The following is a 27072-nucleotide window of genomic DNA, read 5'->3' on the forward strand; positions in this document are numbered from 1 at the left end:
TTGTGATAAACAACAACGGCAACAAAAATGATTCAGTTTGGGCCATTTCAGGGAGTCAGCAGCTGCTCCCTCCGTTGGTGTGTAAATCTGTCACCTCCAAAGAGCTCCAAAATATAAAATTGGAAATATGAGACTCTCCTCTGGCATTTTACACATCAATGAAAACAGTTTGGATAGATGTTGAATGTATAGTGCTTTGGCTTCTTGCATATTGAAGCACATTAAGTGATTGGTGCTGCTTTGATATGAATGCTGAGGGTTTATCCCTTATATGCATAATCGTTGCTTATTCTTAAATCAAAGGTAGAAATAAGGAATATGCATTCAATGCTCAGTAGAGTAAGACTGCATTTGCAGTCACATCTTATGCTATCTGGCATAAATCAGTTACTGATACAATACATGGGACAATAATGTATGTTAAAAACCCAAAACAAAACCAAACATTATCTTTCTGCATTGTACTGACCGGGCTGCCAAACAGCAACAGTGTTTAAACTGCAAACACTTGATGAGATTTTTCAACGCTAAAAATGACTCATCCCACAGTCATCCTCCACCACATTAAACTGACCGCATAATCTCAGCAGTTTGTGAAATTCATCACCGCCACACGAAATCTACAAAACTCGAGTGGTTTGAAAAGTCAGGCCGAGAAACAAAAATAATGGACACCGTTTCGTACGCCCAAGTTAACGCAAGGGAATGAAAGCATACTGAGGTCTGAGGTGTTAGATTTTTAAATGATGGCATTTTTACATTTGAGCATCTTTGCTAATGTATTTTTAGGGTTTAAACAACTTGCTCTCCAAACATACCTGCCTAGCACATGTTATGCACTTTTGGTGCCCTTTATCTGATTTTATAGATCTTCTACGTCACTGAACCTTCTGTGGTATCTGGGGCAGTGTGGATAAATTAGTAACTGTATTTATGAATGTACATATCTTACTATACTTGTGTGTGTGTGTGTGTGTGTGGTCCTGGGATGTCAGTGATTTGGATAATAATGTGTTAACTAGAACAACACTTAGTGATGTTACGGCTGTGAGAGAAGTTTTGTACCCATCCATCCCCAGAAGATTTGCATGACGTGTCTGTTATCTTTGTGCGTGTGAGTGCATATGAATGTGTTGGGCCTGCCCTTATGCCACTGTATTTACATCTGTGCAACAATCTGTGCAACAATGATGTCACGGGGGATTCCTTAGCTCAGCCTCCCTCAAGATAACGGTAAACCACTATGAACATACACATATAGTATATATCCATATCCAAACGCACCGTGTTTTATGTCTGAGGAGTCATGCATGCAGCTGATCACTCAAGCACAGATCCTTTTTTATATTTTAACTTGTGAACTTGCACTAATACACACTATTCAGTGCAAATATGTAAAAGAGTTGTGGTCCAACAACAGATTGTACGTAATGATTGCTCATTGAGACAGTGAGACCATCCAAGTCTTTTAATCCATCCCCTGCATCTTTGGCCCTGCTTCTCTCCCTCACCTCTCTGTAGGATGGGAGCAAACAGGGTTCACTTGAAGGGTCAAAGTTATTCCATCTCATACATCATAGTTTAAAGAAAAAAAACAATGACATGTGAATGGTAGTCATATAATATTCACCATTGTATTATATGCATGTAAATTATTTAATCGATACCTTTTATGTTTTCATAGCTCATTGCACACATGTCTTTGTATGTCCCGTTGTGGCTTCACACGACATCTTTTATTCAAATGGACTGATTCCATAGTTTGAATCTAATGCAAAGTGGCATCCTCTGATCACATGTGACTCCCTTTAAAGCCACATGAACGCAACCTATAGCTTTGTAGTAAGCCCCATCCATATTGCACAACATGTACCTTACAATCTGCGTCGGATATTTTAGCCTCCTGTGAACAAACTGTGAAGTGTAAAATGGATTCATATTTTCATTTTACTGCAAAGCTGGATGATATAGCAACAATGTCTCCCAGGAAGTAGTGAGGGGATGTTTGCTGTCATTGACGAAGATTAAATCCCCTGCTTGCTTCTTGTAGAACTGCAGTTTCTAGACTTAATGCCACCACATATCTAGTTTGAATATCATTAGATGAAAGCACTTTCTCGGGCAGAGCAAAGAGATTCAAAACTTAAGATGTGGATTCCCTCATAAGAATCCAACATCTCCTTGTTCCTTTGTAACACTTTAATGTATGTGTGTTTGTCTGTGTGCTGACCATATGTAAGCAGCTCCAGCACATTTGCTTGTGTTTCACTGCTGCATTTATATTTTAAGATCTCTTCGTGTTGCAGAGTGTGAGAGATGGATAGAAAGAGAGGGAGAAATGAATGTAGGGAAAGATGAAGACAAACACTCAGGAAGGGCAAAAACAGAGCTAGAAATGGAGTGAGATGAGATTACGAAAGAGATATGGGGACAAAGATGGAGCGAGATAAGCGGGACAAAGATCGAGGTAGAGGGAGAGACTTCTGTAAGCACCGATCATACTGATAAATATTGGAGGAGAGGCCTGGGATGAAGAGGAAGAGATGGAGGGAGATGGAAAAAGAAACATGACTGAAAAGAATGCTTCTTTGTTATTTCTTAATGGGAACTGTCAGAGCTGCAGAGAAAAGGTCAGCCAGGAAGCCAGTTTTAGTGGCAGACAGATATCAAACTGATACACAGAGAGAAGGAGGCATACCCAAAGCATACACATTATCAGGACTACATGCAAACACACAATGCTTGCAAACCAGTTATGGCAGTACGCAGCTTTTCCTACCAAAGGTGATGGTCAGGAAACATCGTACTGCAAAAAAAATATTCATTTCTTCACATTATTAGTTTGCGTCACTGAGGAGTTGAAAGTATGATGCTAGATGAACCATTGGATTGCCAGCTCTCTCTTTTATAAGAAGCTATGTGAAGGTTTTTTCAGCCTTAACAAACCCAAAATATCATACCAAAAGTTTAAGGACGACATCCAAATCCAAGAATTAGCGTGGCCTGGGGAAATATCTCACTGCCTTCACTACAAACCTCACAGTGTTATTTATCTACCATTTCAGTCTTCAGGAAACCCACACAGGCATGGGGAGAACATGCAAACTCCGCACAGAAAGGCCCCAGGAGCGAAGCCGTGACCTTCTTATTGCGGGAAACAGCGCTAACCACTATGACGCTGCCCTAATATAACATTAGTCTTTAACAAATGAATAGCATCACCTTACTTCCCTTACCTGTAATGAACTCTGACCCTCGCCTTCATGATCCATCACAGTTGTTGAGGCTGAGTACAAGCTACTCTCAGACCTAGCAAATTCACCACATCTCACCAATAACAAGAATGATTCCTTTTTAACAGCCTGTAATTAGTTGTCTGTGCTGTTTCACTGGCACTCATGACTCTCCTCATTCTGAACTCTCTTTGTAAAGCATTCACTTATTTTACGAGACATCGCTGCAAAGCCAAAAACATTAACATTTCACTGATGGGGGCTAACGCTCATTCAGGTGACCTTTTCTAAGAAACTATACGTGCTTGGATTCTAAAAAGACAATATTTACCATCCACTACCATCCAACACATCTGCAGAGGAAGAAAGGAATAAATTGAGAAACTCAAGGCTTTTTTTCTTTCTTTCTTTCTTTTCTTGGCAGTTTCAGCAGAAACTTCTGGTGCACTATTGCTAATACAGTGCTGCCAAATTAGCCTAATACCAAAATTGCAATTAAAAATGAAATGCTCCTTATTTGACGTCAGAGTTTTTGAGGGCCGTTTAGCCTTGTAATCTTTTATGTAGTAAAAACCCAGATAAAGCTGCCAGACATGTACCTCTGCATGTGTGTATTAATGTAAGATTAAGAAAAAATTAAGTGATAAAATAAGGCTGAGAAATGAGGATTGGTGAAAGCAAAGGGAATAAAGTAAAATCAGGGTCTAGATGTTTGTTGTGGAGCTTGTGTATATTTTTCAAATGTGCTATATATCTGTGTGTATGTTTTTCCCATTTACACCTCGTATTACCTCGTCTCTGTCATGTGATCATATCATTTCAATTCCGATAATAATTCTGCATAGTGGTTAGCACTGTTCCCCCACAAAAGAAGGTCACAGGTTCGATTCCTTTGCCTGGAGCCTTTCTGTGTGGATTTTGCGTGTTTTGTTTTGTTTTTTTGTGTGTGTGTGTTTGGATGTGGTCCCAATTAAATTCCATCTAATTCATTGTGTAAAAGTACTTGTGTCTGTCATGTTTTTGTGCAAAGGTCAGGAGCAATTTGCCCGTATACACCTTGACCAAACAGCCTTGGATGATTTGATATTGCATGATTATATGGGTATCAAACAGATGATTTGTGCTCTTGACCGTCCGTTCACAGGCCACTCTGCTGTTTACCGTAGAAATTGAAGCCTCTGAAATATTCATGTTTCTTTTGTGCTTGTTTAAACAGAACCAGGACGGGGTCTCTCTAATACTGAGTAAGGGCAGGAATGAGCAGCACTGTTTGACTGTGTATAAAATATTGACCAGTTGCTCATCATGAAATATTAACCATGTTTGCTGAGCCTTTCCACGGTTTACAATAAGAGGAGATGGAAGAGCTGATATGGAGAGAAAGCCAGTGATTCTGCTTCTTGCTACATAGAAGCCATTTGGAGACGCTTTCTGAAAGCAATACAAAATCGACAAAGGTGTTGGCAAATGATCAAACACATTTAGACAAGCTTAAGTGCTGGTTGTTATTTTCTGCATAGATGCTATAGTCTTGTTAGTTTGTTAATTCTGGGCACGGCACTGCTAGCAAACACTGTTGTTTGTCATTCAGCTGTTAAAAAACTTGTTGAAATAAGGAGTGAGACTAAAAAGTGGATTTTGTGAGAGCTTGTGCTCACAGTGTTTTGTTCTGTGAGTTTGGCTGAGCTCCCGCAGATTTCCAAATATTCCATTTTGTGAGCATGCACTTGCTATTCAGGATTGACATTTTTGTCTGCATTTGTGTGTGTATTAAGTGTTTAGGAACCGTGCCTTGTCCATTAGCCTGCGTCTGTGGGCAGGACTAGTGGTTTATTTTGACTCCCTTCCATTTCATACACTGGGCTGAAGTGATTTGTGCAATAAGCCACAGCGGTGAGTTGCTGCCTCTCATTTGGAGTAACACAGCTCTGATGCACACCAAACATACAAGAGTACTTTTATTAGTATAATATACAAATACTTTCATTTGTGTTGTGTGTTTTTTTTTTTTTTGGGGTACTTAAATCTGCTCTGACTGATACAATACCAAAGGAAGTTAGAAGCCTTTTTATATGACACACACTCCAGTGTTGCTTTGAGCTGTTGGAATACAGCTCATTGAAAATGTTCTTGGTCCAGCTACTTCACTTTAAATTAGAACAAAGAGCCAATTTAAAAGACGGTAATTAATGTGCGGCTAAAAATATCTCTATAACTGAGCTCAGAGGAGTTTTTTTTTCCCTCAATTCTGTATCCATTTGTCTGCTTGGATTTTAATTGTTTGTCATTTTGCTTTTTTGCTTTTTATTTACACCCACATGAATCTCACACACTATGAGAAATGGAAGCCTCCCAAAACCATCTACACAGCTACCAAGCAGATGGATGCCGCGTGCTGCCTGACTACCTTCAGCTGCCGTTAATCTCACACCATGCAATACTTTTCTGTACACTCCCCTCTGAGAACACCACAGAGCCTTCTACAGGCAGAGTGTCAAGTTTAATACAACCTATATAGTTTCCCTACAGAGGCTGAACTCCAAGGTTTTTTTTGGGACATCCACTTCCAAGGAGGGCCAACAAAGACTTAAATTCTTTCTGGTGGCTTTTTTTGATCAGACATAGCCAGAGAAAGTTCTTAAATACCAGCAGCAACTTGCCTGTTAAAACTCTCTGGATGCCTGTCCGCAGAAATGATTCACATTATCGCTACCCTCACTTTTCACAATTCTCTCTCAAGAGGAAAGAATATCTTTATTTTAAGCAAAAAAGATGCAGTGTGTTGTTCTGATGAACTTTGATCTCTCAGCTACAGTTATTCTCTGATGCTGCCACTTTGTGTGCAGAATATTTTTTGTGTACACTCCTGCAGCTGTGTGTGCTGAAGTCACAGCTGGCTCAGTCTGCGGCACCAGTACAGGATTTGATTGAAGACTAATGATGGAAGAAGCTTTGGCTGCTCACTGGCCAACCTTTACGGGACCAAAGATGCACTGGATGCCTTCCAGATGTAGGCGTGTGTGTGTGTGTGTGTGTGTGTGTGTGTGTCTGTGGGCCATTTAAACTTTGTTGCCAGTAAAGAGGTGAGTCATCACCTTCAGTGTCCTCGACTGCAGTCTCAGTCAATACTGTAACCTTGTCCTTCTCTGTGCTGCTCTGTAATCATACTTTTCCTCTGAAACAAATCCTTTATCTAATCTTTGTTTCAGTGGGAGAACTTAACGTAGAAGGAAGCTCATTATTGAATGATGGTGATGATTTGATCTCTGCATATTTAACCCTCTTTGAATTCCGCATATTTCACCATTTATTCTTTGATGAAAGTCTTGCTAACATGGCTTTGCGGGGTATAAGTTTGTTACATTCATCCTCTGCTCTTTCTCATTACCGCTGCTTTCGTTATTAAAGTAAAAACGATAAAGAAATCGATACCTCTATTTTATCTTGCTATTATGTTGACAGTGACATTGCAGAAAGAAGAGAAAATATATCAGTGTCATGGTTTAGAAAATGCTCACTATGTCTGTGACATTTTGGGTTTAAATTTGATTCATATCTTGTCACAAGTCGTGTCCTCTTGTCCTCTTATCTGCTGTCCCGTCACTCTTAACTGCACAAAGACATGCTACACAAAGAAGAACTGACAGGGCAGCAGTCCAGCAGCCTGAGCTCTGCTTGTACCAGATTTTGACTTGGGAATAAAAAAAAAACTCCAGTTCTGTCTCTGCAGCCTGTTTCTGAAGCACAGAATTCAAATGGGCACAAAATATCTTCCCTTATTTCTTTATTTATTTATTTTTAGTTTTTTGAAAGTTTTAAAGTTAAGCTAAGCAGTTCATTGCGAGTTTGCCACACTCAACCTGACCCAAACCCAAACTGTCAGATCCACTCCAGGCAAATCCTGGCTTCAGGGATAAATGTCAAACGCCAGCTCAGATACTGTGGCGAATTTGCTGATGACACTGTTTTCTGCTGGACCAAGGATTCAATTGTAGACACTGATGGCGGGAAGAAAACAGCATGTTGTGGATGAAGTGAGAAATACACATCGTCTTCAACCCTCTCCCTCCAGAGTTGTCCTCAGACATAACTCTGCCCTATCTGCACTTCAGTGTGTCTTGACATCTGTACTTTTAACAGTCCTCATGGCAATGTTTTTTAGTTTCACACAGATGGCTAAAAATAACCCCCAAGATACTCCAGGAGGGGACTGACAGCTGAGAGGGGCACTTGACTGAAAAGTGTGTGTGTGTGTGTGTGTGTGTGTGTGTGTGTGTGTGTGTGTGTGTGTGTGTGTGTGTGTGTGTGTGTGTGTGTGTGTGTGTGTGTGTGTGTGTGTGTGTGTGTGTGTGTGTGTGTGTGTGTTTACAGACATGCATTTGCAAGCATTTGTGCCTGCTCACACTCGTATGGACAAAGATGTTTTTATAAAACGTATAATCAGTAAAAAAAAAAATAGAGGAACGCAAAGTACATGACCCTGTTCTGAATACAATATGTCATTTCTTCCAACCAGACTTATACAGTATTTATTCTTATGCAGCAGCTGTGATCAGTGGATCGGTTGATTAGGAAACACAGAACACAGCCTGAAACAAAAGAAGGCCAAATTCACACAACTACAAAAATAATTAATGACTTCAAATGATTAAAACTACTCAATCAAGGACAGGTAAAAAATTAGTCAGTGATCGCGATGTGAAACGAGGATAAAGTTATTTCCATCTGTCCCAGTCATCACAAATTCAAACCAATAACTTCGATAAATACCATATTTGTTTTGATACAGACTCACTTCCTCGGCCTTATACTTGAAACTGTATCAGATGAACTAAAATCTGAAAAACAGATTTGGAGTGAACGCATCTGGGAGTCCTGGCTGAAAATCAGATGTAGCTTGTATAAGCTGGGAAAGGTTCCCACAGCTGCCAACACTGATCACCCCTCAGATATTTAGCTTAATGATGACCAGTGATGCATGAAAACCCTAAACCCTAAAACTTTCCACCAACTACCAAACATCATGTTATAATCTAAAGTTCAAAGTTGTGTAGTAAGTACAGAAAGAGGGGAAGTCGTTTAGTGGGGCTGTCAGTCGGTGTGGTCGAGGAGTTTGTCTGCATTATGAAATGAACAGCACTTTAAAGGACTACCTTGCTGGTTTTACATAAAACTAATGTGAAGTGAAAATTTAATTATTTCTAAAACCTGAATTGCCACTTTTCCCATTGTTTGGATTTTTAAATGAAGGGAGACCCAAATTTGCTTTGCCAAGATGTCTGCAACGCAGTCACTCTGGATTTAATGATATTATGCAATGTGTATGTTACTGCCTGTCATGTTCTGTGTGCTGCAAGCTAGTATCACTGTGTTTTCCATTTTGATGCAGAGAACTTACATTTTCATTCAAAATCACTTGCTGAGAAAAGTATTCTTGGATATCTTTGCAAATGTACGTAAATATTTGAGAACAAGGCCATTGAAGGCGCCAGGATTGTAAGAGCTTAGAAATGAAGAAGCAATTACAGAGATAATAAACAATGACATAGTCCTCCCTCCTTTTTAATAAATTGGGCAAATGTTGCTAAGAATATACAGAGATAATAAAGGTGATTAGCTCTCATAGGTGGTTTAATTATAATCACATAAACTCTGCCAGGTAGCCAGAACAAGTGACAGAGAGATGGATAGTGGAACGGCGAAAGGGCTATTAACGCCTCATTGAGGGTTAACCCTTTAGGAGAGAAGAATAAAACAATAAAAAGGAAAAGAGATTGGCTGAAAGTCAAAGAAAGGGAGGATGGAGAGTAAATGAGGAAAAAGGAAAAAAGGGAGATAAGGGGAATTAAAAACTTGGTATTGAAGCAGGAAAGGTGAGACAGGAGGCAGGACGAGTATAACTGGTAGTAGGATGAAGACGTGTCTGGGCTGCCGTGTTATGTGGAGGACAAATTGAGATAGAACGTAGGAGAGGATATTTTTGGACAGATGACAGAACAAAAAAAAAAAACCAAAACGATGGTATTATAAAGGAATTAAGATTTAGAAGGTCAAGGTTAAAGCAGGAAAGACCTGGAATAAGAGTAAAACGTAAAGAAAGTTCAATGGAGTGAAGTATAAACTGCAGAATTCAGAGGAGGTGAAGGAGGAATCTTTTCAACCTGCCTCAAAGAATGAAGAACTTAGACTCCTACCTGAGTCAAAGCAGACTTACCTTTTTTCTTTCTGTCCTTCTGTTTTCAAGTCTGAGTGTGTGAGAGTATTATTCAGTATTATAACTAGCCCCTTTCATGAGCATGAGATTTCACTTGATGGCCTTGATTGCTAACCTCTGCACACACTGAAAACACCCTCAGCCTGTATGAAGTGTGCTTTGGAAGTGCCTCAGTCTTTTATACTTTGCCGCCTCCCCAGCCAAACATCGTTAAACTCTTCCTCTACCTGCATACAAATGTTTCCCTGCTGTACTTTGTGCTCCAACAGGGAAAAAGCTAAATCCTACCAAGCCTATGCAGAATCACTGGCAATAACTACTTCTGTAGATCCTTGGCATTTCATACAGAGAAAAAAACCCGAACAGATATTTGAACAATGAGTCCATTACTTCTTTGCACATTTTTAGAAATTGTTTTAGAAATTAGTTGGCAAGCGGTAGATTGGATTTGCAGCCAAAGCTATGAAAAATGATCATTTTATTTTAAAAATGTATTCTGTTTCTCAAAACTGAGGGAGGAGGGGTTGGGAGGTCAGCTATTTAATCTCACAATCACTGTTTCATTTCAAATAATTTGTGAAGAAAGAACAAATACCTCCTGACTACACACAATTGTTTTGCAAAGCTTACGGAATAATACAGAAAAATGTTTTCTTGATGGGGACTGTGTTAGCTAGGTGCTATTAAATTTGGCCATAGCTGTGTTGTAGTGGATTGCATTATATGTTCAACGTCACGTGAGCCATCTGACATGTATGCAGCCACCTGTTTTACACATTCCTTTACACAAATTCTCTTCCGTCCACACTGAATGCTGTTGTCTAAACACAGTGCACGGCGCTGAAAGTCAAGTCAAATATCACTTTTGGTTTTGGCACTTCCCCTGCTCTGTCCTTTCTGTATCTCGTATGTGATTCTATTAGGCACAGACACAAGGCAGGCTGTGCTAATGCTTCTGTAGACTGATTCCTTCATCCTCACATCCAGGGAGAGTGTCGTGCAGACGGTGGAATACATTACTCCAAGTAAAGCTACTTAGGGCTGCACCATAATAAAACCCAAGATTTCATTCCTGGTGTGTGTTCGTGCTTAATGCATTTGAAGTGTGAGGCGGTGGATGGAAGAGCTCTGTGTGTGTTTGGAATATATTTATGTACACTCATGTGGCTAATACAGGGAAGAAGATGTGACTGTTATCATGGTTGCAAAGTTTGCACGTATGTGTGTGTGTGTGTGTGTGTGTGTGAGAGAAAGTTGATGCCTGGGAGGCCAACCTTAAGACAGCCAGTGCCTTCAGAACAACTCATCATCCTCAGTGGACACAGGCTCTATTGCTGTAATTGCTGCTGTTGTAGCTGCTGTAAAGATACGAGCCATCGTGAAAGTCCATATATATTTCACGGAGCTGCTGTATGCACTCCAGCTGTGTGCAGATGTGCACGTGTGTGCATCGCTGCCAGCTCGTTTTCCATCACACTACTGCTGAAAACGCAGTCTTCTTAGTGTGATGGAGTTTTCAGCACTCAATCCTTCTGTTCTGTCTGCTCTCCCACTTCGTTCTGCCCAGGTTCTGTCTCTTGGTGCAGACGTCTTGCCAGAGTACAAGCTCCAAGCTCCTCGCATCCACAAGTGGACGGTGCTGCACTACAGCCCCTTCAAGGCAGTGTGGGACTGGCTCATCCTGCTGCTGGTCATCTACACCGCCATCCTGACTCCCTACTCGGCTGCATTCCTCCTCAATGATCAGGTGGCTTCTCATACTTCAGCTAAACTTTGTCCATTTTGTCAAAGTGAATGTTTCCTTCTTTCCTCATTTTGGTTACAAACCAAACCAAACAGCTAAACTACAGACTGAAGCTCAGCTACTCCTGTTTTCACTTATATTCCTTATATTAGTGTGCACATTTTCCTGTTTCACCATCACACACTTTTCCATCAGTATTTTTTTTTTTTTTTTTCAAGATTTAATTAGTTAAATTTCACCTTGAGTGACACCATCAGGTTAGCACCAAGCTAACCTGACCCTCACTTTCTACAGTAATAAACAGTAAAGACCCAGCTGTCTTGACAACACTTTTATTATGAAACACATGGTGTCGACATTTGCATCCTGCAGCAACTGCACAAAGCAGAACAGAAAACAATGAGGTTTCCACTGTTGGAGTAAGCTGAGAGTGAGCGGCCAAACATCTGCTGGAAAATAAACAAACAGGACAATAGATAAACAGGACACCAAGGATTTTCATGGCACTGAAAACTCAGAACAGATAAATGGAGACTGTGTTTGTCAGGATAATGTTTCTGCTCAGCACCCAGTTTTTCTAACGGTTCATGTTTTGTCTACATCCGTATGCAAATTGTCAAAAAACCCTTAATGCTAATCTATTTTAGGGAGGAAGTCACACAAAAATTTCTATTTTTACAGCGCTAAACTATATATATTTTCATTATCCTCTCTCCTCTCCTATCCACAGGAGGAGGTAGCCATGCAGAGTTGTGGTTACTCCTGCTCTCCTCTCAACGTGGTGGACCTCATAGTGGATATCATGTTCATTATTGACATCCTCATCAACTTCAGGTCTGGTCTTAGCGACGTGAATAAATGGCGGGAGAGTAAGAAGTCTTTGAATAACAAATAATTCATGTGGCGTCGACACTCCTCCTTTCAGGACAACGTACGTGAACTCGAATGATGAAGTGGTGAGTCACCCAGTGCGCATCGCCGTCCACTACTTCAAAGGCTGGTTCCTAATCGACATGGTGGCTGCTATTCCCTTTGACCTGCTCATCTATCGCAATGGAGAGGAGGTACGGCAACATGGAGGGAGAAGAGGTTGGACGTTGTGAATGAGGCAAAGGGGCAAAGAGAAGTATGATCGAGGGATAAAGAGAACAAGAGAAATGTTGTTGCATTGGCGCTGTGTCTGTCAGTGTCTTTAAGTAATTGGAAAAAGGGAAGTTAACAAAGTGAGATACAAAGGAAGGTGAGAAGTGGGAAGGAGACGTGGAGGTGGATGGAATTTAGAGGAAGAAAGAGGAGAGAGGTGGCTTAGTTTATGTTTTACAATTTAATTATCTCCGTGGGGAAGTTGATTTGCAGTCAGCCGTGATACCGTGGAGCATCAACATAAAACATCGCTGCCTCACATCACACAACGCGGTGAGCAAAATGCTCATAAAACACAAGGAGACCAAGCAAGAGGTAGTTTAAGTTTGTTTTCTGAACATTAGAAGAGTGAAAGGGATGAAGGTGGGAGCTTGGTGTCTGGAGGAAGAGGTGGGCGTTAGAGGAAGAGGGAGGGAATGGGGGGAGTGGCAATTTGGGCAGTTGGAGTCCTCTGAGAATACTTCCCACATCGTGAGGTTGAAAACCGTTGAGGCCAAGATTGATAGAATCACTCATGCAGCAACTCAGCTAACGGTGATTCTATTGACGGAGCAAGTGGTACTTTAAATGCATCTATACGTGATTGGAAGCATAGAGAAAATGGAAATGTTATTTATAGTAATTACACCACGCACCAAGTCAGCCCACATGATGCATGTGGAAACTCCCCAGCTTTCAAAGACTGCCTGGGGAAATCTCTGCCAAGGTTTACTTCATTGATGCTGTCCGGAAGAGGCTGCTGAGCCAAGAAAGTGGAGCTTTTCCTCAGCAGACAACTATTATTTACTGTGAGGACACCATACCAGGCAGGAGCGGGCTTCCTGCCAGCGCTGTAATCGGCTTGTTATTTATTTGTTGTATGGACACAGAGAGGACTGTCTGAATACAAGTAGAAAGAGAGAGAGAAGTGGCAGTCCATTGTAACAGATGGGAGTCAAGATTTACAACCCCAACCAGAGGGCATCACATCAGGGCAAGGCCAACACTGCAGCACCTCAGTGTGCCTAGGGGGTGTGTGTGTGTGTGTGTGTGTGTGACAGACAGGTTGACAGCAGGTGGGACAGCTGTGAGCAGATATCAGAGCCTTGGGACTTTGTTTTTCACTCTTTCCAATGCTTTATCTCCTCCTCTCTCTTTCTCTCCCACTTCCATTAGACCACCACTCTGATTGGTCTGCTGAAAACGGCTCGCCTCCTGCGATTGGTCCGTGTAGCCAGAAAGCTGGACCGCTACTCGGAGTATGGCGCAGCTGTCCTTTTCCTCCTCATGTGCACCTTCGCCCTGATTGCTCACTGGCTGGCCTGCATCTGGTACAATGCCCTAAGACTGTCTGATGATCAATTCAATTCATACTTTCACCACTGCAAAGAAAAACGGGCTGACGCTGCATTATATATTTTTATTATAAATATTATGTACATATACTTTTTATAAACAGTGACAGCTCCATTGTGGGGCATTGAAATTGGTGTTTTGGCAGAGAAGTTTGTTAAATTTTGTTTCAAAATTTCAGAAAACGTTTTAATCAGAATAGTGACAACATGAAAATGAGCTATCTAGGGTAGCTCATTTGTTTGGTTGTCTGCAGCTGGCCACATACGGCTGTAGACAATCAAAATAATTGCCAACATGAGTCATTCCAGACAGTACAATCATGTTGCACTGCGATCTTCCCAGGTATGCCATTGGTAATGTGGAGAGGAATGGTTCAATTGGCTGGCTCCACACACTGGGGGACCAATTGGGAAAGCACTACAATGACTCCATCCAAGGTACTGATGATATGAGTTAAAAACATCGTTGTGGTTCTGTTTGTACTGGTTAGCTTCATTCTTGCTATTTGATTGAATGAAAAGACATCTGTAAACCTCCAACACCAGGTTCAGGACCCTCCATCAAAGACAAGTACGTCACAGCTCTGTACTTCACCTTCAGCAGTCTGACCAGTGTGGGATTTGGAAACGTATCCCCAAACACCAACTCTGAGAAGATATTCTCCATCTGTGTCATGCTCATAGGCTGTAAGTACTGATAATTACCTGTTACTTGGCTTTACACTTGAGTGGGGAAGTATTGTTGCAAAAACAAGCAGAAAGTTTTTGAAACAGTTTTAGTTCACTAACAACAATCCTAATACTGGCAATTTATGGGATATAAAAGTTGCTGCCAGAGATGCCAATCATCCTAAGCAGGTTCAAAGTTCAACAGTTCCCCATCTTCAAATATGGTTTCTTACCAGGAGTGGGTGGTGGTGAGAACTTCAGCCATTAAAATCTCTATAACTCGAGGCTATAAAATGTCCTCTGAGCAGTCCTAAAGAGTACATCTTCTACTCTTCTCCTCCAGGCATTCGCTTTTTTCAGAAAGAGGCCTGAGGCTTCCATCATTTCCATGACTGAAGTTTTAACTCGAGGAGATGCAATGGAGGCGTTATTTTACTTATGGGAGAATCTGAAACTAACAATGACCTCGAGAAATACCACCTTAGATATAATTTGACTCTGTAAGGAAATAAATGATGAGCAAAAGCATGGCTTCCTTCATTACTTTGATGCAACAATCAGACCCTGGAGTTTGGAGAACAGTATGGCAGTATTACATAATTTAGTCAAGTTAAGTCAGATTTATTTATGTCACCCAAAGTCATTATTGCATGTTTTGCTCATGGGGCTTTATAATCTGTGCAACTCTCTCAGTCTGGATTAGTTAAAAAAAAAGAAGAAATTCTTATATTGCTCACTGCTGCAATGTAAAAAGACACATAACATATCACTGTCTTTGCACTATTGAGATAATGACCATAACAATAAGGACTTGTAGAAGTCCCTCGTTATACAATGCAATAGAGAGCCCAAGTCTTGTAATGTAATGGGAAGAGTGTGATATTCACAGGAGATAACATTAAAAACAATGCAGAAGTAGCAGTATGGTCACCTGTGTCCGCGACTAAATATAAATGCAATTGAAATTTAGATGTCTATAACTGCATACTGTACAAATAGCATTTCGTTTTAGCATTTATACAGTTCCCTGTCAGCTATCTGAGTTTTATCTGTATATATAACTTTTAACACCCAAAGGTGTCAGGATTAAAGGAAAGTTCTGCGGCCTCCTGCCTCACACACTCTCCTTACTCTACTTCTCTGACTTTCAGCCCTTATGTACGCCAGTATATTCGGGAACGTGTCAGCCATCATCCAGCGGCTGTACTCGGGGACGGCCCGGTACCACACCCAGATGCTGCGAGTCAGGGAGTTCATCCGTTTCCATCAGATCCCTAACCCGCTGCGGCAGAGGCTGGAGGAGTATTTCCAACACGCCTGGTCCTACACCAATGGCATTGACATGAACGCTGTGAGTATTGTTTCCCATTCACCCACATCCTGTGTGTGTACACCCAGACTGTTCATGTTAATGAGTGACTTTTATGCATGAATACACACATGTACACACACAAAGGCTAGTGGAGTATTTTGAGCCTGCGTTGTACGTTAATAGGAAGACTCGAAGACTTTGTCTCAGCATGCATGGTCCGAAACCATCAGAGAAAATAGGAATGATGTGAGTATCATAAATGATGTACACACACACGGGCATGCATACACATACATAATTTTTTTCAAACAAATAGGTTGGCGTATCTGCAATGTGCATTGTGCAACATCAGTATGTCCACATGCATGAAGGCTGACACATTCTTTTTCTGCACACACACACATCCTCTTTATTTCTGGTTATTTTCATACACGTGAAAGGAAGATTCGTGGTATAAACTGATTCAGATCTACTGATCGCCAAATACGTTTACAAACAGCTGCTTTCACAAACTGGTGGAAACACACACACAAACAGTGAGTCATACCTGTCAGTACACACTGAGCATGCTCATAGACATTGAATGATTGCGCTCTACGTGCTTGTGTTTTGACCTCAGCCTGAACACTGTGAATCACAGTGTATTAAAATGGTGCTGCTCACCATTTCACATGCACACACACACACACGCACACACACATACACACAAAGGCATAGTCCTTGTCATATCTTCTGTTTCTCTGTACCAGTGAAATGAGGCCTTTAACTATGACATGCCATTGGACACAAACATGCGAGACACACACACACACACACTATTTACTAACAATAGGCATGTCAACTCTTCAGGTCTGCTGAGATAAACACTTTATGCAGTGCATGAGTCAATTGATGTGTTCCTTATCAGTATAACATAAAATATATAAATATTTCTTTTTACTTGAGGACAGATTTGACTACAGTCAGGACTACTGGCAATTTTTCAGCCATAGATTTTCATGGCATTGCAAGCTGTTTTAGAATTTGCTAAACATATCTCTGTTCATAACATCAGGAATCCTTTCCAGTCTCCAAATTTTAAAAAGAAAAAACCAGTTGGAGCATAATCAGCATTTCATTAATGTCTTTGAAGCCTTCCAGAGGAGCAAAAGAACCATGCGTGCTGACTCCCAATGCAAACACAATATTCTAGCATTCAAATCCTGCATAATTTCATTGTAATAAGTGAACCATTGAAGTAGAGAAGAAACAAATTTGATTAGCATCCACGGGAACATGTTTTCTAGTGTTATTCCTCTTCCCTCCCTCATTAGTTTGCTCTGGTAAAAGCCCAGTGAAGTGCAGTGCAGATTAGTGAATGTTTACAATAATGATTGCCATGATTGTGTGGAGAAGACACTGGCTGGCAGCATGTCTGTCTCCACAACTGATTCAGTCAGTTGTAACGTATTTTGTTTTTGAAGATGAAGAGGAAAGTAGAATGCAGGAATGACGAGGGATTGCAACAGTGGTGCCAAGTATGTCATGTAATATGTTGTAGGTGGATGGCTGAATCCGCTGTTCGGTTGCCCTTCGCAGCTGAAACCTAACAGTGATTATCTGTGATTTATGGCAAATCATTCAATATAGATAAACACCTCTTTTAATCAACTTGTCTGTCTGCACATGCTGCTCTACTCATGTAACTACAGACATTGTGCATCATCTCTGACACCTTTTGTTGTGTTGACAAGGGCAGAGCAGTAGAGCTACTCAAGTGCTATTCAAACTACAGCACCTCTGTAGACACAGTACTGTCATGCAGGCACTTTGAGCCCCACAACAAAGAGAATAAAAATCCAAGAAAATCCAAACAATGATCAGAATGATCACATCAAAATGTTTGAATTTGGGCTTTTTGACAAAACCGTTGATTGAATACATTTCTGCTACCCTTGAAGGTTATGATGGTCTCTATAGTATAGTTTATTTTTATGTTGGCTGTACTGTCTTCTGTTGTAGAGGTGGACAATTATCTTGGATAAGGGAGCAGGAATCAGAGCTCATAATACACAATAGCATAAAAAAATTGCCCTTTTTTGTCTGTTCTTCATTCTTTTGGAAACAAGACTAGGAAAACAACATTTGCTAATTTGCACTTCAAACCCTTCTAACCCTTAAGCCTAAGCATAAATAGTGGATGAGATAAAGTTTCATTGAGTTAATTCCATAGTTCGTTTTTTTACTCAAGCCCACATATGTCAACTTCATTGTGGCATTAGAAGCCAATTCAGGATCACTTCAGTCACAAGGAAAAATCATCTTGGACCCATGAATGTCTGTTTCAAATTGTTCACTAATTTATCCAATAGATGTTGCTTCGCTGCACTATACAATTCCAGCGTTATTCGGCAGAGGATAGCTCAGCTCCTGGGCACAGCCAATCCTTTTGCTGGTCATGTCCTCAGCTGCCAAAACTCTTTATAAAGTCTCTTTGTGTTGAGCTATCAGTTCTTTGGCATCACTGCGGAATTTTGTTTCACTCCCAAGTTGCCGTTTCAATATCAGCTTAATCCAACGTGTTAGTCACGAGATAGCTGTACTTCAAGTACAATAACCTTGATGTTGGGTGCAGTGGAAAAACTTGAGCCAGCATGACTAACACCCTTACAGTGACAAATCCATATTTGAACTGCAAGTAGCACCAGAAGATAAGTCACGAGATAATTGTGTGCAAATCATTTGCGAATACAGATAAACTGAACTGTTGGATGTTTTTATTTTTTTTTTTTTAAGCCTAGATGTACAAAATTACCCCCACACAGCATACACACTGTAGAAAACACACAACTAACTAATAGCATCAACTTTGATGATCACAGACATGACAGACACTGAACGTTTGCTCAGGAATTGATTTGCAGCTTGTGTTCCAAGATAATAACGTTAGCTACCCAACAGGAACCAACTTCATAAAATATAATCCACACACTGTTTCCTCAACTTCCACCTCTCATGGCCAGAGATAGTGTCTCATCTGCAATTTCAAGCAGGGCTCACATCAGTGTGATTCTTTTTTCCAGCTGTTGTTGTAGACGGAGCTCACAATTATCTACAAGACATCCAGCAAATCATAGAAAGTAACTATTTACATCATAGTTTTGTGAGACTGTCATGACTCAATAGTTTCAGCCAACTATTATTTAGATATTATTATTCATAAGAAAAAATACATTTTATGAGCACTTTTCAAGATTCTCAGCCACTTTACATTTCATAATAAAACAATAGTGCACATCAAGAATAGTAGAAACATAAGACATTTGTGAAAAAAACAATCAGAGATTAAAAAGCAGTTCTGAACTGAGGTAACCTCTACCAGTAATTGAATCAGTTGAGATCAGAGCAGTTTCTAATGTGTCTTGGTAGAGAGCTCCGGAGTGAGGGGGCAGGGATGGATAAAAGTAAATGCCCCAGGTTAGGTGCTTGGTCCTGAATGGAGGAGAAAGGAGGTCTGCATCAGAGGAGTGGAGGTTGTGGGGGGTGTCAGTAACGTAGGAGGGGGCCTGGTTATGGAGGGCTTTGTAGGTGTGGAGAAGGACTTTGAACTGGATATGTTGAACAGGGAGCCAGTCGAGTGACAGTCACTGGAATAGGAGCAGGTGAGGAGGCAGACAACAGAGTTCTGGATGTGCTGAAGTTGACGACTTGGGATGATGAAACATACACAATGCCGTTGCAGTAGTCAATTCTGGATATAATGAATGCGTATATGACACTTCGAACAACGGAGAAAGGGAGAAATAGAGGCAGGTGATCTATGATTTCGATGCAGATTTAGGGGATTCTGGTGATGTGATTGACATGTTCAAAAGTTAGGTATCTGTTGAAAATGACTTTACGGCTGCACAGAGGTGGAAGCAGGGTGGAGTTGTCATGGGGAGGCAGAAGTTGTGATTGGTTTCAGAGAAGGAATACTTTTAGGATAAAATAGCTTTTTGTGTACATTGTAATAACTCAAACTGAGCAACTGCTTCAACATAACAATGGCAATGAAAATATTTAGTGAGATAAATCGTACAAGCAAAGTTTAGTCTTTTAAGGATTTTCTTTTTTTTCATCTAAATTTTGATATAAACGGGAAGATATATTTTTGTTATTAGCATGGACAAGAAGGTAGGACGCTCCATTGTAAATGCAGCCAGTGTGTTCCTAAACTCATAAAACAAACCTTACATTGTGGCTACATTAACAATAGGCAGTTAACTGTATATACATGGTAATGTTATATATGCAATTGCCACCTCATGTGTTTGGTTACAACGCTGTACTGCGGTGTCTCAGGGGAAGGAAAAATAACCAATAAAGAAAGGCATTGCTCACTCGAAAAGCTACAGCAAACTCCACAGTAATATATCATCACAGCAAATGTTTGTATAAAGAAATAACACTGTAGCCTTGGAAGTCAGCGGCTCATTCTTTATTTAATGCACAATTAAACTGGAAGCAAGACAACATTTGATACAGTGGGTTCATAAATCTGATCAGCAAATTAGGATTGTACCTGGCTGCCCTCAAACAAAGAGAGGGAGTCATGCAGCCAGCAATTGAGACTATTTTTGAAATTCACAGAGGGACTTTCTCTGGAAACTCTGAAAGTAAAGAATTTTTTTTTCTTTTGCTTATTTTCAGTGATGAAAAAATATCTGAAAGAGGCAAGAGGGTAATTTTATCTACTGTGAAAATAAGATGAGCAAATAAATCAAAAATGACAAAAAAGGATATTTATCCACTATATTTTCCTATCTCCGTTTCAGCCAGACCTTGAGACAGTTAAAACAAAACGAAACAAAACACAATACTTGTGTTTGTGTGGTTTAAGCTTAAAGAGATAAAAGAGAAAATGATAAAATACAGTGTGAATGAAAAGGTAAACGGGTTGGGGTAACAAGTGATGAGGCATGCAAAAAGACTAACTCAATGGGAAGTGAAATGAGAATAGAGTCTAATGACAAAAGAGAGAAACGAGAAGTGGCTTGAAGTTGATGAAAGCAGAGAGAAAGGGAGCGGGCAGAACACTCTTTGGTGTCGTGGGTAAAGTTCTACTTTGTGCACTCAGTCAGAGAGTTACAAGAGAAGCCCACAGCCTGACACTTAAAAGAGCTAGGACTTTCAAATGGCTGCAGTGGACTCATTGAAGTTGCTCCAGTTCTTCATATTAATTACACTCTACAGCCCTGCTGACTGTGTTCCTGTAAGTTCTCTGAAAATACAATTTGTGATCATTTTGCCCTGAAGTTCTAATAATCAATGTGCAGTATGGGCTCCTTTAAAGAGTGGGACTCCCAGACTGCTGATGCCCTGTCTTGTATGTGAGTTGGAATGATAGTTGAAACCGTTACCAACGGGTAACTGTGTTTTGTCATGTTAAATTGTGGCTTGGTATGAAGACTAATGTCCTGTGAGTGTCCACAAAAAGGAGTGAAAGCAATAAAGACACTAAGGGCTCCGCCTTTTTATTGTTCCTTTTAAACCATCCAAAATCTGTGATATTTATTGGACATCAGTTTTACGCTCTGCGCTTAATGCCAGTCAGTCACTGGTAATAACATGTATTAGTACCCATGTGACATTTCATATCAATACATATGCTTTTGTTCCTCCCACCTCTTCTTCCTTTTTCTTTTCCTAATCATGCCCCTCTCCTTTCCTTTTACCCCCCCTTGTTTGTTCTTGCGTTTCACATCTTGCCCTCTTGTGTTCATTATTTCCCCTGTCTTCCATCTTTCTTCCTCTCCTTCGGTGTTCCTCATTCTGTCATTGCCTTGTCTCCCGACTCCCTCTGCTTCCCCATTTCCTCACTCCCTCTCCTCAGGTGCTGAAAGGTTTCCCTGAATGTCTTCAGGCAGATATCTGCCTCCATCTGAACCGGACATTGCTGCAGAACTGTAAGGCTTTTAAAGGCTCCACCAAGGGCTGCCTCAGGGCATTGGCCATGAAGTTCAAGACCACCCACGCACCCCCTGGTGACACGCTGGTCCATGCTGGGGACGTCCTCACTGCTCTCTACTTTATATCCAGGGGTTCCATAGAGATCCTGAGAGGAGATGTAGTGGTCGCCATCTTGGGTAAAAGAAATATTTAAAGCTCTTTGTGCTGCTGTATATTGTACTGGCTACATTCATCTCTTCCTCCTTGTCGATTTTTTAGGTTATGAGCCTTTAGAAAATTGTATAAACAATAATTGAAAAGTATAATGACAATTCATTCTCAACTTCAAATTTAGATCTTAAGACTGTAAATAATTTCAGTTCAATCTGTAGGACTGCGTCATTGCAAGCTGCAGCTCACAGCCTGAGCCCTGTAGTAAGACTACACACATCTATGGATTTATCAGCAATACAGGCGGTTTCATCTTTTCACACAGGCTCTTTGCTGATCCGTAACCTGCAGTGTAACTTTAGGACTTAGCTGTCCTGCTCTAACTGGCTCCTATATGACAATTCTGTTGCAGAATGACTCTGTTTTTTGTTTTTTTTTTGGTTTAGCCTTCTCAGACATACTTAATGGTGTTGAGGCTGTGAACATGCCAGTTATTGTCTTTATTGTCTGTATTCTGCATTAGTTGGTATCGCCATCTACTGGTGTACTGAGAGTTCTACTCCAAACAGAACAGAACAGAAGCAGAGCAAAAAACCTTTGTATCCACCTGCATAGTACATCACTCACTTGAGGCTGCGTATACAGTAGTTTCCTCTCTCTCTCTCGCTCTCTCTCTCTCTCTCTCTCTCTCTCTCTCACTGCAGCCTCAAAGTAGTAAAAAATGCCTCCTAATTTTTGTGGTGCAATATAACCTAACTTTATAAATTTTTGAATAATTAATAAATGTCACAGTAAAATAATCTAGGTATACAATAAATATGTAGTTAACATCATGGGTGTCAATTCAGTCCTTTATAACTCCTTTGTTTAACCATTGCAGGGCTTTTTTGGTTACTTCTCTGCTGACGATATTGTTCCTCATAAAGCATTATTTTATAATCAGATTAAGTTATCCAATTATGTTGCCTTGTAGTAATGCAAAAAAGCGCATTATTAGAAGAGAAGTCTTGCAATCAAAATCTACTGAAGTATCGAAGCTCTTAAAGCGCAGTTTATTCTGAGACACAAAAGTTGCAGTGACTAACAAACATCTGAATCTCTACTCAGATACACTTGCTGCTCTGCTGCTGGAGGAAATGTAGTTGGTCATGTTCCAAAGTGTTTTCCTTCTTCTTTAACCCAGGGAAGAATGACATCTTCGGGGAGCCTATCAACCTGTATTCCCGACCGGGTAAATCCAATGCTGATGTGAGGGCTCTAACGTACTGTGACCTTCACAAGATCTTCAGAGAAGACGTTCTGGAGGTGCTGGACATGTATCCTGAGTTCGCCGACCACTTCTGGAACAACCTGGAAATCACCTTCAACCTCCGAGATGTACGTCTATGAATTCAATCTATATGTAATCTGAGCGTCACAAAATACAAGAGTCCGACCATGACACTGAGAACTTCTAAATGACTTACACTAAACTTTTATTTTCAGACCAACATGATCCCTGGCTCCCCAAGCAGTGATGACTCCAAGTGTGGTGGATTCCATAAATTAAGGCGACGCAAGTTATCATTCCGGCGACGTACAGAAAAAGGTGACCAATTCTCCAAAGCTCAGATTTTCCAACGGTCACTCAATATTCATATTAAAAAGTATTTTTAGAAACGTTAACAAATCTTACAGTTTCTTTTTTTTTTTTTTTTAAATCTCTCTCTGTACATGCCCGTCTAGATGATGCAGATGCTGGAGAAATTAAAAAGTCCCATAAGTCTGTGAGACGAAGACAGAGAGAAGCAGCTAACAACCAGAAACAGGGAGAGGCGTCTAAAAGGAAGTGGGAGGCACATAGGAGCTCGGTGTCTTCTCATTCCAGTGGTGATGAGGTATAAATCCAGTGTTTTACTTCACAAGCCCTCACCAACATACAAAAAAAAAAATAATAATAATAATAATAATTTTCATACAAAAACGACTGACTTTTGAACTCCTCCTACAGGGCGAGGAGTCAGTTGTGACAGGCCTTGCCCCTCCTCCTATAATGCTGGGTAACCCACACACCCAGGCGACAGCCATGAACTTTAACGAAAATATGGAGGGTGATGGAGACCCCAAGACTGGGAACACCTGCAACGCTCTGTCAGGTGAAACAGCAACAACAGAGAAAATAGCAACATGCCCCTCTGGTGAAATATGCAGTAGTGACTCTCCGTCTGACTGACTGTCTATCTGTCCTTCGCCTGTGTGTCTCTCCCAAAGGTGCCTTCTCAGGAGTGTCTAACATCTTTAGTTTTTGGGGTGAGAGTCGGGGTGGTGGTCAGTACCAGGAGGTTCCCAGCTGTAGCCTGGCCTCCCCACCACCCGTCAACACACCGATACACAGCCTCAGCCGCCAGCAACGCAACCAGCTGGACACACGCCTGGACCTGCTGCAGAAACAGCTCAACCGGTACGACTATGCGTGTCTGGTTGTGCTCTTATTCATGTCCATGTGTGTTAGCCTGGCTCTTGGTGCTGCTATTCCAGGCTCCTGACACCCAAACATTGCTTTCTTCTCACCTGGCTGCCTCCGAATGGAGCCTCTCCTCTTCACAGCGGTGGGAAAAAAAGGGATTTTTCCACCCTTGTGGCCTTTACCTGGCTACTTTGTCAGATCTTGTTGAGCTCACAGGCTGTTTCTCAGCTGGGTTATAGCTATAAAGCAGACAGTGTCTGGAGCTGAATGCCTAGAGTTTTAAAGCTTAATTGACTGGATGTCTCTACTGGTAAGTGTGAGCTGTCTGAAAATCTGTATAAGGAAATTAGAATATGGTAAAGTCTCAGTTGGACTTCGCACAATCTGAACCTGTGAGATCAGCAGAAGGAGACCTAATTAGCCGTATGTGAGCCTCAGAGAGGGCTGCTGCAAAACCCACACCTCCTGTTTGGCGTGCCGGCCGAGAAGTTAGTTTCCTAAAAAGACCCAATAAAACTTTGTTGACTCCTGTGGGGAAAATTGATTTTTACAGCTGCACAAAAAAAAAAGAAAAAGAAAAGACAAACCTCAAATCACAGGATGGGTGGAGAAATAGGCCATAAACAAAACAAAGTTAAAACTGGAAGTGGAAGAAGTGGAAGGCTGTAAAATAATTTTCACATAAACAGCAGGATTTATTGCTCAATTAAATGGTCTTATTTTCCAGGAGGTCTTATCAAAATTTTGGTCATCATACATGCCAGTTATGACTACATTTTTCACACAATTACACATCTGAGGATTGAGGAGACGGTGATTTGGCAGTCTGTCTGTTAGTCTATGATTATATATTACAAACTAACTTCCTGAATTAACTTTGGTTTTGGAGAAGATACAGCTTTATCACCTTTAATAATACAATAAGAATGTATTAAAGGATCAAGTTAATAGGATCAACGTGTCTCTTTCGGGCAGTAGTAAAAAGTCATCTGCTACATGCTGTGTGCAGGTTGGAGAGTCGCATGTCGACAGACATTGGAGCAATCATGCATCTGCTGCAGAGACAGATGGCTCTGGTTCCTCCAGCCTATAGCGCTGTCTCCACACCACCTCAGGTAATATCGCACACACTGTCACGGTATTGTTGTCTTGTGACAACAAACATCCACCTGCGAGCAAGATCAAGACACCGAATGAACAGTACGCAGGATGAAAGAAAGTTTAGTTTTATGATTAGACACTGACTCAGGCTGTGTTGGACAAGATGCTCCACTTTGTGCAGGCAAATAAAATGTCTCCTTTGCAGGCCTCCCCTTACCCTGGTTCCGGTCCAGGACTAGCTCCAGGAGAGAGGCTGCTTCAGCCTGTTACACCTCTGGAGACAGAGACCTTGACTTCTCTATCAAAGGTGAAACATATGTGCCAATAAGATGACTTGAGTTTGCATACTTCAGTCACTGGCTTTAATGCAGTTCGTGGAGTGGAATGCTGTTGGATGCTGATCTAATTTAAAATGCAAAACAATGCAAGGAGGTTTATTGAGTGATTCTTATACATTTCAACAATTACAATGAAATGAAGGAAAAAATGAAAATACAGCAACTGCAATCAGAGCACTTTTGGTAACAGTAACGGAGGATTTTTATATAGTTCACATTTTATTTGATAATATTCATCCAGAGTAGTTGTTCCTCTGACCTTACATTTTCCTTGCTTGCAGATCTTGGATTCCCAGGACTTTGAGGATTTCCCTACTAAGCCTCTTGACTCCCTGCATGCCCAGGAATCTTCCCTGATCAACACCAGCCAAGTCCAGCTCTCCTCGTCTAGACTGGACAACCTCGGCCAGCATCTCCAGCTGGATCTGGGATTGGGAACTGGGGCTGCAGTTCTTTCAGGGCCAGTAGTACGTTCAGGTTTAGGATCTGAGTTAGGGAGTGGGGCAGCAGTGGGCTCAGCCTTAGGAGCAGGGCTAGACTTTGGTTCAGATGTATGTATTGTTTCTGGGGCTGGGCCAACAGCTGGATCAGGAGTTCCTCCCCTGGATCCTGAAACCCAAAGGAGGCTGTCCCTCCAAGAACCACAGACACCTCTGGACTCACGGACACCACAGAGACACAGCTCTGACCCAGGGGGGAGCTAAGGAAGAGGTGAAAGGGGAATAAAGTGGGATTGAGGGAGAGGTATAGAGAGAAAATTAGTGAGTGCGATATCTTAATCTGTGATTTCTCCTGTTTCCACTTTGAAGACCAGAGTGGACCCACTGTTCCTTCACTGCATCCCATTAGGGCACCCACCTACTGTATCTTCACCTTCAATCTCCCACAAAAGGACCCGCAGCTCAGAAAGAAGCCAAGGGGGTGGTCACAGAAAAGGTTGATGCCTCTCTCCCCCCTCATGGAACATCTGGAGCTGTCTGAACTCCAAAACAAAACAACCTTTAACCAAAACCACAAACAGAGCAAAAAGAAGCTTTGGCTCTGAATAAATAGTATCTGGGGGAACTCAAATCCATCTGGTCTGGACGTCTCAGTCATCCCCTGAGGGTGACATACCTTATATATATATCCCTTTACTGCTGTGCCCAGTGTTGGGTACAGCAGACTGACAAGAACAAGCAAAGACAACATTTGACAGAATAATGATGAAACAAGTAGCCATTTATGTCTTGCACTGAAAATCCTACTGATATAATGATTACTCTATTCTATATGTCCGTGGCGCTTCCGATAAACAAACTGGTTGGTAAATTGTAGTGTTAGCTGGCCTAACAGGAAACCTGCTGTCCCGTTCTCTCATTGGTTCCTTCCCCCTGATGTCCTGCCCCAAGAGGTGAAGCTACTTCTCCCCCCTTCCCAAGAGCACACTGGATTGGCTGGTTTCCGCCTCAGGGGTG

The 27072-nt window shown here is 41.2% G+C and overlaps 1 protein-coding gene across 1 annotated transcript in view; it reads left to right on the forward strand.

Annotated features, from left to right (window-relative positions):
- The window catches only part of kcnh2b (potassium voltage-gated channel, subfamily H (eag-related), member 2b), a 180362-nt gene extending 154021 nt beyond the window's left edge, over nt 1-26341 (forward strand). The window contains exons 7-22 of the mRNA XM_029529675.1: nt 11015-11194; nt 11922-12025; nt 12117-12255; nt 13490-13644; nt 14012-14106; nt 14215-14355; nt 15489-15688; nt 21504-21756; nt 22914-23107; nt 23216-23318; nt 23456-23607; nt 23721-23865; nt 23981-24170; nt 25186-25291; nt 25897-26082; nt 26198-26341. Of these exons, the coding sequence (XP_029385535.1) occupies nt 11015-11194; nt 11922-12025; nt 12117-12255; nt 13490-13644; nt 14012-14106; nt 14215-14355; nt 15489-15688; nt 21504-21756; nt 22914-23107; nt 23216-23318; nt 23456-23607; nt 23721-23865; nt 23981-24170; nt 25186-25291; nt 25897-26082; nt 26198-26341 (2487 nt within the window). The remainder of the gene's footprint in view (nt 1-11014; nt 11195-11921; nt 12026-12116; nt 12256-13489; nt 13645-14011; nt 14107-14214; nt 14356-15488; nt 15689-21503; nt 21757-22913; nt 23108-23215; nt 23319-23455; nt 23608-23720; nt 23866-23980; nt 24171-25185; nt 25292-25896; nt 26083-26197) is intronic.
- The last annotated feature ends 731 nt before the right edge of the window (nt 26342-27072 follow it).

Source organism: Echeneis naucrates, chromosome 20 (genome assembly GCF_900963305.1).
Source record: "Echeneis naucrates chromosome 20, fEcheNa1.1, whole genome shotgun sequence".
In the NCBI taxonomy this organism is placed as follows: domain Eukaryota; kingdom Metazoa; phylum Chordata; class Actinopteri; order Carangiformes; family Echeneidae; genus Echeneis; species Echeneis naucrates.